General features: G+C 45.8%; 1 protein-coding gene across 1 annotated transcript in view; it reads left to right on the top strand.

The window, feature by feature from the left end:
* polr1a (RNA polymerase I subunit A) overlaps positions 1-14,921 on the top strand; it is a 76,973-nt gene that overhangs the window by 47,478 nt on the left and 14,574 nt on the right. The window contains exons 21-25 of the mRNA XM_080746637.1: positions 971-1,069; positions 1,887-2,039; positions 2,390-2,472; positions 4,642-4,807; positions 9,576-9,702. Coding sequence (XP_080602763.1) covers positions 971-1,069; positions 1,887-2,039; positions 2,390-2,472; positions 4,642-4,807; positions 9,576-9,702 — 628 coding nt within the window. The remainder of the gene's footprint in view (positions 1-970; positions 1,070-1,886; positions 2,040-2,389; positions 2,473-4,641; positions 4,808-9,575; positions 9,703-14,921) is intronic.

Raw genomic sequence — 14,921 nt, 5'->3', positions numbered from 1 at the left:
CTATTTTGGCCCAGCTTACTGTCTGCACTCCGCGGCTTACAGATGGAGAACTTATTGATCAATTGAAAAAGTTTCAACGGATTTGAGAAGCTGATGGAATACGCGAACACACGAGCAGTGTCCGATCACGCACGATGGGAACTGGACGAGCGCCCACGTTAACAGGTAGGACTCGGAGAAGCCGGCAGTGAAAGACATAGAGAAATTAACGGGCTTTACGGCCGTAAACTACGAATGAGTTAAAATAATGAATAATGAAAAAAAAAAAAAAAACATACAGTTAGTCCAGAAGAGAAAGAAAAAAATCAAATAAAAGTAACTCAATTAAAGGCAGTGGCTGAATCCCGGATCCTCCTGTCCACATTTGGAAGTGTCCTTGGGCAAGACACTGAACCCCACATTGCCTCGTCAGGGTTAACTTTGCCACCATTGGTGTGTGAATGTGGGAAGTGAGCACGCTGGCGTCGACTGTCTGCTGCTTCACTTCCCAATGTATGAATGAATGGACCATTGTAAATCGCTTCAAGTTCGCAACTTGCTTAGAAAAGCGCTATAAAAATGCCATCCATTATTATTATTATTATTATGTCTTCCCCCAGTAGCTCCGTGCTCTCCCACTGTGATAACCTGCCTCTTAAATACGTTTAGCCATATATCCGCTATTAGTATTTGAGCATTTTTTTTGTATGTCCGAAATTCGTTTTTGTTGTCTGGAAATTCTACCATGTAGTTTATGATTTTTTCTTCTTCATTGTGATGGTGGTGTTCTTTGAGCGGTGCTCCAATACATGACTTTGTGTGTATGTCCACATGTTTTTTTCCCCACTTGTATAAAATACTGGTGTTGTAAGTTCTCCATATGTAAGTTCTCCAGTATGGGAGGTCATCCATGTTTGACCCACCTGTGACGACCGCCCCTGGGTCTATCATCATCATCCTCAGCACCGCTCAGTTTGATTTTTTTTTTTAGGTATGCATGCCTATTGGTCTGCACACGTCCTTCCCAGACAACAACCTGCAGCTGATGGTCATATCAGGAGCCAAAGGGTCGACTGTGAACACCATGCAGGTAAATAATACATGCCATCACTGGGGACTGTCACCACCATGACACTTATTATAATCTATGTCATCACTAGGACTGTCACCATCATGACATTATTAGTGTGGTTGCTATAGGCCACACACTATTGTTCTCGGTCCGAGAATTCTTTGCCTTTGCACAACAGAAATGTGAACTTTTGGTCATGGTTCACACTCCGTTGTCACTCTTGTCATGCTTCACATGACATCCCAATAGTATAATATGAATGGTTAGACAGACGGATTTCAGTTCCCGTGGATTCCTCGCGACTGGCGTCAGTGCAGCCACACTTGCCATTTCCCAGAATTGCACCTTTCTAGTTCATTTCAATTTGACATTCAAATAATTGCAATTAATGATTTATTATTTTGTAGAGCACATTTCTGTTTGGCTCTGTAGGCTTTGTAAACACAAATTGCTCAAGGCAGTTATGAGAAATAACTCATATCTGTATATATTAACTGTACTATATACAGTATAACTAGAAAGATGCAATTCTGGGAGTTTGCAAGTGTGGTTGCCTATTTACCCGTATATTATATATTGTGATGTCACTTGACCAATCCTCGAATCCATGATATTGTCCAATCAGAAAAGGGACAGAAAAAGTCCATTGTACTCTGTGGACTTTTGGGGTTACTCCAGAAAAAATAAAATACAATCTGATCAAGTACTATATAGTCTGCCCTAATAACTATACTGTATTGTATGAAAAAAAAACATTGTGAAGTCGTTTGTAGCTTCAGTTAAAAATATATATATATTTATTTGAAATCTTTATTTCTAACACGGCATGTTTCAGATCTCTTGCCTGCTGGGTCAGATTGAGCTGGAGGGTCGTCGGCCGCCCCTGATGCCCTCTGGGAAATCCCTGCCGTGCTTCCAGGCGTACGACCCACTACCCGGAGCCGGGGGCTTCATCTCTGGGAGGTTCCTGACGGGCATCAAACCACAGGTGTGACACGTTAACCTACCGTAGAGCTTCTCATATTTGACATTCATGTATGTAAACCAGTGGTTCTTAACCTTTTCAGGCTGCGACCCCCAAAATAATCATATTTTAACTGGCGACCCCCCGCTGACCTACAGTACCTCATTTCTGAATCAAGTATTTGCCCCTTAACCGACCACATCATTGATTATTTTATTGAAGAATTTATTATCGGTTATTTTTGTGTAATGGATTAAATCCCTTCAGTTAACTGCATGCACCCATAGTTGTATTTGTTCTATCATTATTGCACAGCGTTTATCGCAACATTCTTTTTGTCTGTCTGTCTGTCTGTCTTGTCTGTGTTTATTTAGGAGTTCTTCTACCATTGTATGGCTGGCAGGGAGGGCCTGGTAGACACGGCTGTCAAAACATCCCGATCAGGGTACCTGCAGAGGTAAAAGCGTAACAACTTAATCCTATTATCGTATTACCGTTTAGACCTGGGACACCTTTTGTTATTCCTTTCATGCCGAGAACGCCTCTGTGCAGGGCTCCAGACTAACTTTTTCACAGGTAGCACTGGTGCCACCTACGTTTTAATTAAGTAGCACCATCAGAAATTAGGTAGCACCATATTTTTCTTAGCGTATTAGCGTGGTATTAATACATAGCCTTATTATACTGATGACAGTTGTGTTCATTTCCATACCATAAGCCATTTCAATTTGCCTTGATGTAAAGATTGACAATGACCCAAACTTGATATTTGCTAAATATTTTAATCTGAACTTTAGGTTTCTCTGCATGAGCAGCAGTAAAAATAGGTCAGCATTAAGGCTGTGTGATATTAGGAAAGCCTTTGATATTCGATATAGTGTTGTTGAATACCCCGATTTTGCTTCAATTTAATATTTGCAAACTAAAGCCATTAATTCAAGAAAGAATATCTCGGCTAACAAAGGCAATATAGAACTATGAATTTCAACTTGCACAATAAATGCAATAGGCCTGCTTTCATGCAGGATGGAAAAATAAAATTGTCCTTATGGTTTTAGAGTGATACTGGGAAGTAAGCTGCTTGATCAACAGAAAACGTTCACTTGGAGACACACACACACACACACACACACACACACACACACACACACACACGAGACACCAAAGACAGAAAAGTTTACAGCTGCCGTTCATTTGAGCTAATTGGCTATGAAGTGAGAAGCGCATTTTGGGCACTGAGGAACTTAACGAGTCACACAGCTGTTTTAACGTAACAGTAGGTTAATGTAACCAACGGTGGAAACATCCACGAGCGATTGCTAATCAATAAATAGCTAATCTAATAGCAAACAAACAACCTGTGGATTATAGATTATCCAGTTCGAGATGACAACAGAAAAAAGCATGGTTATACAAAGAAAGGTTAGTATATATGTGATATCTATCCATTCAAATGTGAGCGAGAGAGAGAGAGAGAGAGAGAGAGAGTCTGTCTGTCTGTCTGTCTGTCTGTCTGTCTGTCTGTCTGTCTGTCTGTCTGTGTGTGACCCACCACCGGACCAACGCTAAAGTGTGTGTAGTACTGTGTGTGTAATGTATGTGAGTGAAAGAGAAAGAGAAGGGGAGGGGCCGAGCATAGGCTCTGCTGGCAGGCAGCCAGGGAGAGAGAGAGACGGAGCGAGAGAGAGAGAGAGGCGTCAGGCGATCCTCGATTGAGGATTTTCTTTTTTTCCCCTCTTTTTTTTCAACTCGCACCAGCGCGACCTGGTTGAATTTTAACTCGCACTTTATGAAATTAAGTCGCATATGCGACCTAATAGCTCGCACCCTGGAGCCCTGCCTCTGTGACTTGGTTGTGGATAAAGCATTGACTCCTTCATGGTGCTGTCTTGTAGGTAGGGATGGGACGATAATCGTTGTCGTCGTTGTGAAGCGTCGTGAGCTTGTAGATCATTTATTTTTTTAGGGGCAAACATTCCGCCCCAGGATAATGTCGTGATCATGATGTCGAGGATATTTTGATTATCACGATAAATCGCACATTTCTTTGGTCACAATAATCGTGACATGAAATGTTCTTATCTTCACATCCCTACATGTAGGTAGGGCTGTCTAATCGCGATTATTTGACATAATCGCGTTTATTTTTCATAATCGTCATAATCGTTTCCATGCTGAAAAATGTTCATATATTTTTTCTTTTACGTAAAAAACTGGAAATAGCAGATCTACAAGCTCCCAACGCGTCGCTATGCGTGTAGATCGGCTATTTCCACAATCAATGTTCTTTTTTAAGTATAAAGTTGTCAAACATGTCAGTCATTTCTTTGTACTGTATGTGTCATATCTACCATGTGCAACTTCAAAGCCTAAAAGCCAAACAGAAATGTAATTGTCAACGACAAAAACACAATTAAATCCTTAATCGCAATTATTTGAGTGACAATTCATCGTCACGTAAAATGGCATAATCGTGACAGCCCTACATGTACTGTAGGTGTGTGATAAAACATTGACTCCCTCATGGTGCTGTCATGTAGGTGTGTGATAAAGCATTGACTCCCTCATGGTGCTGTCATGTAGGTGTGTGATAAAGCATTGACTCCCTCATGGTGCTGTCATGTAGGTGTGTGATAAAGCACCTGGAGGGCCTGGTGGTGCAGTATGATCTGACGGTGAGGGACAGCGATGGCTCCGTGGTGCAGTTCCTGTACGGAGAGGACGGCTTGGACGTCCCCAAGACCCAGTTCCTCCAGCCCAGGCAGTTCCCCTTCATAGAGAGCAACTACCAGGTAACTACCTATAACCCTTCATAGAGAGATCAACTACCAGGTATCTACCTATAACCCTTCATAGAGAGATCAACTACCAGGTATCTACCTACTGTATAACCTTCATAGAGTGATCAACTACCAGGTAACTACCTATAACCCTTCATAGAGAGATCAGCTACCAGGTAACTACCTATAACCCTTCATAGAGATCAACTACCAGGTAACTACCTACCAGTAAGACTCCCTAATCGGGAGATAAGCGACCGTTGGTCGCTTATCTCCACAAATAGGCCAAAAGTTTGTTTTACCAATTATCAAGACATACGGGCAGTTGACAGTTTGCCATGGTTACTCATTGAAGTTGAATCTCCATATATGGAGATAACCTACGCATCACACTAAGTCTGACCTCACCAGCCCATATTTGGGCATGAGCAACTTATGTCTCCATATATGGAGATATGATGACATCACACAGTCCTCAGCCGATGATGTGGCGTGATGTCATACAATACACAAACGAGCCCTACAGTATAAAGGGGCAATTCTTGCCAGGAAAGAAGCATTTCTTCGATTCAGACCTTATCGCCAGGGTTGGCTTATAGCAGCTGTCGGTAGGACCATATATGGATTATGTTAGTGTGGATCTCCTAACAGGGCATCATCTGGGATACAATCCCTTTTATGCCCATATATGGAGATCCCTAACAGAATCCCTTTTATGCCCATATATGGAGATCCCTAACAGAATCCATTTTATGCCCATATATGGAGATCCCTAACAGAATCCCTTTTATGCCCATATATGGAGATCCCTAACAGAATCCCTTTTATGCCCATATATGGAGATCCCTAACAGAATCCCTTGTATGCCCATATATGGAGATCCCTAACAGAATCCCTTTTATGCCCATATATGGAGATCCCTAACAGAATCCCTTTTATGCCCATATATGGAGATCCCTAACAGAATCCCTTTTATGCCCATATATTATGGAGAAATCCCTGCTCTGAATATCTGACATCAGTGTGATGTCACCTGTTTATGTCCATATATGGAGATCCCTGATCTGCGTATCTGGTTGCTATGGTAAACAGTTGGTTGCTAGGGTAAAAAAACATGGTTGCTATGGTAAACAGTTGGTTGCTAGGGTAAACAGTTGGTTGCTAGGGTAAAACCATGGTTGCTAAGGTGGTTGCTAACGTACACTAACAGACCAGCAACAACAGACTGTTGCCACAGCAACGTACACAAAGGTTTGTGTACACACTACACATGTGGTGTGATGTCATACTGATGCGGAGATATGAGCAGGGCAAAGGTGTGACGTGTGACGGACGGACGGACGGCCGGTGGAGGTTTTCATAGTAAACTGCTCCCTGACGGTCGCAATAACCCTTCATAGAAAGCAACTACCAGGTAACTTACCTATAACCCTTCATAGAGAGAGCAACTACCAGGTAACTACCTACCAGTAAGACTCCCTAATCGGGAGATAAGCGACCGTCAGGTCGCAGCGTGATTTTAGGGCAAAAATGTGTAGGAGCAGTGTCCAAAAAATGTGTTTGAAAAAATATATGGGACAGATCCATGTTGATGACATGAGTGTAGACATACTGTGTACCGATTTGCGTAATTTTAGGGCAAAATCTGTAGGGGCAGTGTCCAAAAATGTGTTTTAAAAAGTCGGCCTGATGGTGGCGCTATATGGGACAGATCAATGTTGATGGCATGAGTGTAGACATACTGTGTACCGTTTTGCGTGATTTTAGGGCAAAATCTGTAGGAGCAGTGTCCAAAAATGTGTTTGAAAAAATGGGCCTGATGGTGGCGCTATATGGGACAGATCCATGTTGATGACATGAGTGTAGACATACTGTGTACCGATTTGTGTGATTTTAGGGCAAAATCTGTAGGAGCAGTGTCCAAAAATGTGTTTGAAAAAATGGGCCTGATGGTGGCGCTATATGGGACAGATCCATGTTGATGACATGAGTGTAGACATACTGTGTACCGATTTGCGTGATTTTAGGGCAAAATCTGTAGGAGCAGTGTCCAAAAATGTGTTTGAAAAAATGGGCCTGATGGTGGCGCTATATGGAACAGATTCATGTTGACGGCTCTCTTGGCGCCGTGGAGGCGGGTGCGTGGGTACCGGCCCCGGCTCTCCCGGTCGCTCCTAGCCTGAGTTACGGCATTGTATGTGCGCTGCAGTGGCGGGGGTCCTCCACTAGGGGTGCGACCACTTTTGCATCCATTCTGGAGCACCAGGAGTCGGTGGTCCCTGGGAATTCCCCGTGAACAGCCCCGTTGGGGTGGTCATTGGTCATTGGCGACAGGGGGTCCCTGGGGGTCCCTGGAGCTCCGGGGGTCCCGGGAGGGGTGGAAGTTGTGGATTGGCAGGCAAGGAGTGTGTGTGCAAAGTTTGGCATGGATTGGGGCAACGGTGGCGGAGATATGAGTTGGGGAATAGTGTGACGTGATGGGCAGACTGACAGACTGACAGACAGCCTGTTGAGGTTTTGGTAGTAACTGCGACCTGACGGTCGCAATAACCCTTCATAGAGAGAGCAACTACCAGGTAACTACCTACCAGTAAGACTCCCTAATCGGGAGATAAGCGACCGTTGGTCGCTTATCTCCACAAATAGGCCAAAAGTTTGTTTTACCAATTATTACACTCTATGTGAACATTTACATCAACAAATCCCAAGTACAGGGCATCATCTGGGATACAATCCCTTTTATGCCCATATATGGAGATCCCTAACATAATCCCTTTCATGCCCATATATGGAGATCCCTAACAGAATCCCTTTTATGCCCATATATGGAGATCCCTAACAGCATCCCTTTTATGCCCATATATGGAGATCACTAACAGCTAACAGAATCCCTTTTATGCCCATATATGGAGATCCCTAACAGAATCCCTTTTATGCCCATATATGGAGATCCCTAACAGAATCCCTTTTATGCCCATATATGGAGATCCCTAACATAATCCCTTTTATGCCCATATATGGAGATCCCTAACAGAATCCCTTTTATGCCCATATATGGAGATCCCTAACAGCATCCCTTTTATGCCCATATATGGAGATCACTAACAGCTAACAGAATCCCTTTTATGCCCATATATGGAGATCCCTAACAGAATCCCTTTTATGCCCATATATGGAGATCCCTAACAGAATCCCTTTTATGCCCATATATGGAGATCCCTAACAGAATCCCTTTTATGCCCAGTTGGTTGCTAGGGTAAAAAACATGGTTGCTATGGTAAACAGTTGGTTGCTAGGGTAAACAGTTGGTTGCTAGGGTAAAACCATGGTTGCTAAGGTGGTTGCTAACGTACACTAACAGACCAGCAACAACAGACTGTTGCCACAGCAACGTACACAAAGGTTTGTGTACACATGTGGTGTGATGTCATACTGAAGATATATGACATCACACCGTACACAAACAAAGGTGTGACGTGTGACGGACGGACGGACGGACGGCCGGTGGAGGTTTTCATAGTAAACTGCTCCCTGACGGTCGCAATAACCCTTCATAGAGAGAGCAACTACCATGTAACTACCTATAACCCTTCATAGAGAGATTAACTACCTAACTACCAGGTAACTACCTATAACCCTTCATAGAGAGAGCAACTACCAGGTAACTACCTACCAGTAAGACTCCCTAATCGGGAGATAAGTGACCTATCTCCACAAATAGGGCAAAAATGTGTTTTTCCAAAATCTTCCTGATCCATGTTGATGACATGAGTGTAGACATACTGTGTAGTGATTTTCGTGATTTTAGGGCAAAATCTGTAGGAGCAGTGTCCAAAAATGTGTTTTTAAAAATCGGCCTGAAGGTGGCGCTATATGGGACAGATTCATGTTGATGGGATGAGTGTAGACATACTGTGTAGCAATTTGCGTGATTTGAGGGCCAAAACTGTAGGAGCAGTGGCCAAAAATGTGTTTTAAAAATCGGCCTGAAGGTGGCGCTAGAAGAGGGCCATGTGAGAAATGAGGGGTGGGGTCTCCGCGTTGCCTTGGCGGACGAATAGGTACCGGCCCCGGCTCTCCCGGACGCTCCTAGCCCGAGTTACGGCATTTTATGTGAGCTGCAGTGGAGGGGGTCCTCCACTGGGGGCGTCACCACTTTTGCATCCGTTCTGGAGCACCAGGAGTGGGTGGTCCCCAGGAATTCCCCGTGAGCAGCCCCGTTGGGGTGGTCATTTGGTCATTTTTGCACATTTGGCCATTTGGGTCCCTGGAGCTCTGGGGGTCCTTGGAGGTTGTAGTTTGGCAGGTAAGGAGTGTGTGTGCAAAATTTGGCATGGATGGGGGCAACGGTTGTGGAGATATGAGCAGGGCAAAAGTGTGACGTGTGACGTGTGACTCACTCACTGACTGACTGACTCACGGACGGACAGCCGGTGGAGCTTTTGGTAGTAAATGCGACCTACGGTCGCAATAACCTTTCATAGAGAGACTACCTAACTACCAGGTAACTACATAATACCCTTCATAGAGAGAGCAACTACCTGGTAACATACATGTAATATACCACATGACACTCGCATTTAATGACTTCTTTTCTATCAACTGCACACCCCATGGAGACTAGACCCTGGCACAAAACGGTTTCAGATGGAGGTCGGCGGCCAAATACAAATTCATTTGGGGGTCCTTCCTTGACATGAATAAAGTGTGGTCATGTTTTTGTGTGGTCAGGTCATCAGTGTGTTGGATGTAAAAGGGTCATCATGTGTGTGTCCATCAGGTCATCACCAAGGCCCAGGAGTTGGATCAGGTCCTAGAGCGTCTGGACTCCCAAGGTGCCCAGCGCCACTTTGACGCCATCGAGCAGTGGAAGGCCAAGAGAGAGACGGCAGCGTGCCCACGCCAAGGTACCTGTACTGCACTGCAGGGTGCAACTGTTAGCACTTTGAGTGCCTAAGTCTTACCTGGTTACCATGGTACTAACGAGGTAAACAGGTGCTGCGGCGGACGCTAGTGAGCCAAAAAAAATCATATCCCATGATGCATCTTGTAAGCCGCTTCTGCCCGATTCCACTTCCTCATTCACATCCATTCTATCTGGCTGCAGTAAAATGGCTTTTTCTGAGCAGCATGGGGCATTTGCAAGTGCCTAGCACCCGTTTTGGAAGTGCATAGCACATAATGCTGGAGGCAGCAGGGATGTTGCATTATTGAAAACAAGCGCTTCCAAACTCTGACAAATAATCACCTGCAGCACAGAATGTATTGACAGAAAGTAGCTCATAACATGTCTATGGTGGATTTTCATGAAACAAGAACTTTCCGCACAGCTGCAATGTTGTTGAGTTCTATTTCATCCCTCCTGACCGCCAGAGGCGGTGCTTTAAGCACTGAATAGTTCCCTTCGCGCATGCGCAGTCGAGTATTTATACCAACAACGTCACAACGTGACCCCGGGATGAACCGGAAGAGGTTATATCTTCCATCGGTTACCACGGGTTTAGTCCCTTTTTTCTTCTCGCGCGCGCGAGTTTGGAAGTTCTGTATTGAGCTCCGAGTGAGCTACAATACTGTATGCATCATTATACGATGCATTATTATGCAACCTACCTCATTATGGAAGTCGCTAGTAGTTCCGTGGCCGTATCGGTCGGAGTAGCGAATGTTCACCCTCCAGGAGCTGCGACTTATCTCCTCTTTGAGTGGAGTTTATTTCACGTGGACGCGAAAGCGTCCGATCTCTTTCTCCGGTGACCAGGGTGCTTCCCTCTCCGGACAGAAGGTAGGTTACTGTTGTAATGTTAGCGGTAATGTCCGCATTAAGATGACGTTCAAATTACATTTGAGTTTGTATAAGAAAATAACCTGCTCTGTTGGTAAAGGCTGCGATGCACGCTGCCTCCCCCCAATATGAGGATCTCTGGTTTGTTGTGACGGACCGTTAGCGCTCCGTTATACCATTATCAAGGATACAAATTATTACTACTTATCCTTTTTTGCTAAAACACGCTGTTTATAGCGTTGTTTTCCTGTTTCACTCTCTAGTTAAAGCTAGCTCTGGCAGAGAGGTAGCGAGGTCTAAGTGAAGTAGCAGGTTTGCTAAGCAGCTAGCTGGTTGTAATTTGGCAGCAGCTGTGTTTTGTTAATTTATCTGCTTGGTGGGCAACTTTACGTGCTGGCCATGGCGAGCGATAGCCCTTACTGCATGACGGTCTAATATAATTTTCGGCATACGTTGTATAATAGCTTATGATTATGGCAGCGTTCACACTGGTTGAAGCTTTCGTTTGGAGCTATTCTGTATATAGCTTAACCTCTTCTTGCTGTTAATCAGCTGGTTCAGGGCAGGCAGCGGTACGCGCGCCATCCCTCAGTAAAAGGGTCTCTATTGATGATTGATTGATCGTAGCGCAAACGCTTTATGAACAGAAAGCAGCTATTGTAGCCTTTATGTCTTGTGTATTGGCCTCTGTTGGTACAGGCAACGGTATGCGCTGCTTCCCTCCAGCAAGCGTCCTCTATTAGTGGAGCTACAAGTAGCTCAAACTCAACACCATTGTATATAGCTTGGCTGGGGTAGGCAGCATAGCGCTCTCCCCTCCCAGCATGAATGTGTAGCTTGTTATACTACTTCTAGCATGTTGGAAGTAGTGTTTTTTTGTTTGCTAATTGATTAGCTTTTACTGGTTATAAGCAAGCTTAATAGTATTAGTTCTTTTTTGGTGTGTGTCAATAAAGCAGTGGAAATGTGGGTACTTTGTCCTCCACTGACTTAAAGTTTCGGATGCGTAACTTTTTGGAATATTTAATTCCTACTTGTGTATACTAGACTTAGGGTCTAGCATTCCTCTGAGGAACCCCAATGCTGAAGCACAAACCTTTGTTGAAGGTTTTAGTCTAACTTATAGGCCGGTTGTTTATAATGTTAGCCTCTGCTGGTGGTACAGGTGGAGTACAAACACGTTCTGTAGTCCAGCTGAGGGCAGTATTCCAGTTAACAGTGGCGTTCGCGCTCTGGTTATCTGAAGTTCTCTCAATCCTGCTGTAATTAAGCCTCTACTGCTGCAGGTAGCGTACGCGCTGCCTCCCCAGCATACAGGTTCTACTGTCGAGTTAAGAGGACACCCTCGAAAACGAGTTGATGCAACTCAATGGGTTTATCCTCCAGTGAAATTTCAAATGATTAAAAATGAAATAAAATTTTAGAATGCACTTTGATAAATCTCAAGCAATGCAACAGTAAGCTTTTTGAAGCATTAAGTAACAAAGTGAAGCATGGCTACATGTATAGTAGCAGACTTTGATTTACGGCTACTAAAATCTGGTTGTTTATAAGTGAACTCTGCTGGTGGTGCAGGTAGCGTTCGCGCTCCTTCCCCTGCCATATGGGTTCTACAGTCTGGTTAACGGACTCCTACGGTCTAGCTAACGCTGACGTTCCAGCTAACAGCGACGTTCGCGTTCTGGTAAGTTGAGTAGTTGTCTATCCTGCTCAAATTATGGCCTTTGCTGGTACAGGCAGCGTTACACGCTCCCTCCCCCCAGCATATGGTCAATATTGTCTAGCAACCAGTGGCGTCTGCGCTCTGGGCTAGCTGGGACTGGTGTGTGTGTTGGCCGGTGCAGAGAATCCGGTGCCACCACAATGGAGAGCTCCCACTTTTGCACCTCGTGTGAGGCTCCTCTCCAGCCGGTTGCCAGCCATGACCTCTGCCCTGCGTACCAGGAAGAAAGGTCTGACTTCAACCATGATGGATTGGCTATTTTCTGAGTTGGCTTACATGAGGGCCATTGCCCGCCAACCTGTTTACCTTTGGAGGATGTCGAAGTGCCTACTCCTCCAATGCCACAGCTGACTCCAGAGGACGATGTGATCTTCCTGGTAGCTTGAGCTACACACTTCCATGAATATAAGGAAGATGCGTAGGCCTTAGAGCCGAGCTCCCACTCCTCAGCTCAGAGCCATTGGCTGAGACATAGTACAGCTCCAGGCGCATTATCATTCACATAACCCTGGAATGCCAGCGCCTAGCCAGGCCAAGCACCCTCATCAGGCGCAGGCCACCCTCCACTGCCTTTTCTGTTCCTCATGCCTGTACCCCTGTCAGCCATGAATGATGCAATAAGTGCTCGCCTGGGTTGCAGGCCAGCTATCAAGCCTGTCATCACTTTCCGCGTTGTGTTCCCCGAGGGGGCACTGTGGCAGGAGGTTAAGTTAAGGTGTTTGGGCAACTCCCTATAACACCCTATTATAATAATAATAATAATAATGGATTGCGTCTTTATAACTCAAAAGCGCTTACAATGTTCCATTCATACATTGGGAGGTGAAGCGGCGAACAGTCAACGCCAGCGTCCCCACATCCACACACCAATGGTGGCAACTGACAAGCTAACCCCATTGGAGGATTGCCCTCTCAACATCTTTGCAAAGGGCAATGTGGATGCTGGCGTCGAGGCTGTAGACCCTCTGTCAGACAAGGAGGTTCTAAGCTAGCCTGGTTTGGCCAGACTATAGTAATGCAGCTAACTAACTGCTGTATAGTATTGCATCCCCACCTCGTTTTTAACATGGGTGGATTGTTTAGCTGTGCTAGGCTAGTTCTAATCGACATACTTCCTTGAGTCTGGGTGGACCCGTCACCCAACAGGTGTATTTAGGTCATGCCATCTCATAGGTTGACCACAGCAGATGATCTGAAAACTGATACCCACAGTTTCCGTTGCCTGTCAACACTGGCAGTTTATGTGCTATGCCTATCAAGGTCACCACTGGAAGCTGAGGATGCTTCCTTTCGATTTCTCCCTCTCCCCGAGGGTATTCACAAGGTGTCTGGCCGCGGCGCTTGTGCCGCTGCAGTCTCAGGGCATGAGGGTCCCGTCATACCTGGGCAACTGGCTGATCTGCGTACCATCCCAGAATCAGGTGTCCAACTTGCAGCACGTCACCCGTCCTGCATGGCCCATCTAGGGCTCAGTAAATAAGGGAAGGAGTTGCCTAGAACCATCTCTGACCATAACATTGATTTGTAACATCGATAACACACGTGGCATTAGATGCCACTACTACAACAGCCTGCACCAGGTGGTGCACTTGCTGCTTCCTCTGACACGACCAGTGCCTAAGTTCTTCAGGAGGGTCACACCACTACTGGTGGCTCCCTTCTGGCCAGGGAGGACTGTTTCCTCTGTTGCACAGACTGTCGCAGGGCGCCATAGCACCCCGCGAAAGGAGAGGTCTCCTCTCTCGACTAGCAGGTTGGGGCTGGCATCTCATTCCTCAACGCCTCCTACTGAACCACAGCGGGGCAGCGGTGCTGAACCAGTCAGGCATACTATCCTGAATGCTAGAGGGCCGGGGCCATCCACCAGGTTACAGTAGGATAACAGATGGAAGCTGTTTCCAACTGGTGTATGGGTCAGAGTGAAGACCCAGTGTGTTGCTCTGTGCCTACTTTTTTCTGGAGTCTCGGCAGGCCCTCCTAGACTGGGGCCGCTCTCCGTCTACTCTAAAAGCGTTCGTAGCAGCAAGTACTTGTTGACATGCTAGAATTGACAATGTCACAGCCATAGTGGGGAACAACGGTCAGTTGTCCCTTTCACTGTAGGCTGCTCTCAGGTCTCATCCTTCAAGAGCCTTGATGACTACATCATGGGATCTTCCCATGGTACTGGACACCCGTTGCTGGTCTCCCTCGACACAGGCAGTCTAGGTGGGTGTCATGTAAGACGGCATTCGTCCTGCCCAATGCTGCCCATTACTCAGGCAAACGTGTCGGCAAGCTACAAGCCCTGCCTGTCAATGATTCTTGTCTGAGGTAGAACTCAGACGGATGATAGGTCACTCTGTGGCCAAACACAGCGCCCAGAGAGCCTATGTTGGCCCTGCCGCATGCTTTCGGCAGTCGGAACGGCTCTTCCTTGGTTATAATAGCCCAAAGCTTGCGCTCTCTCCAGACAGCGCTTGCCCCATTTCATTCAGCCACGCTCGGGAGGCGAGTGGTCGTCCCCTGCCAACTGGTATAAGGTGCCACTCTACTGGTAGTGTCCCCACATCATCAGGGGCTACTTTGAGAGCAGTACCCCTGGAGGATATCTGTGCCACTGCCTCAGGTGAGTTATCGGC

Source organism: Nannobrachium achirus (genome assembly GCF_963921795.1).
Source record: "Nannobrachium achirus genome assembly, chromosome: 17".
NCBI lineage: Eukaryota > Metazoa > Chordata > Actinopteri > Myctophiformes > Myctophidae > Nannobrachium > Nannobrachium achirus.
This window is presented reverse-complemented; position numbering and strand designations above follow the sequence as displayed.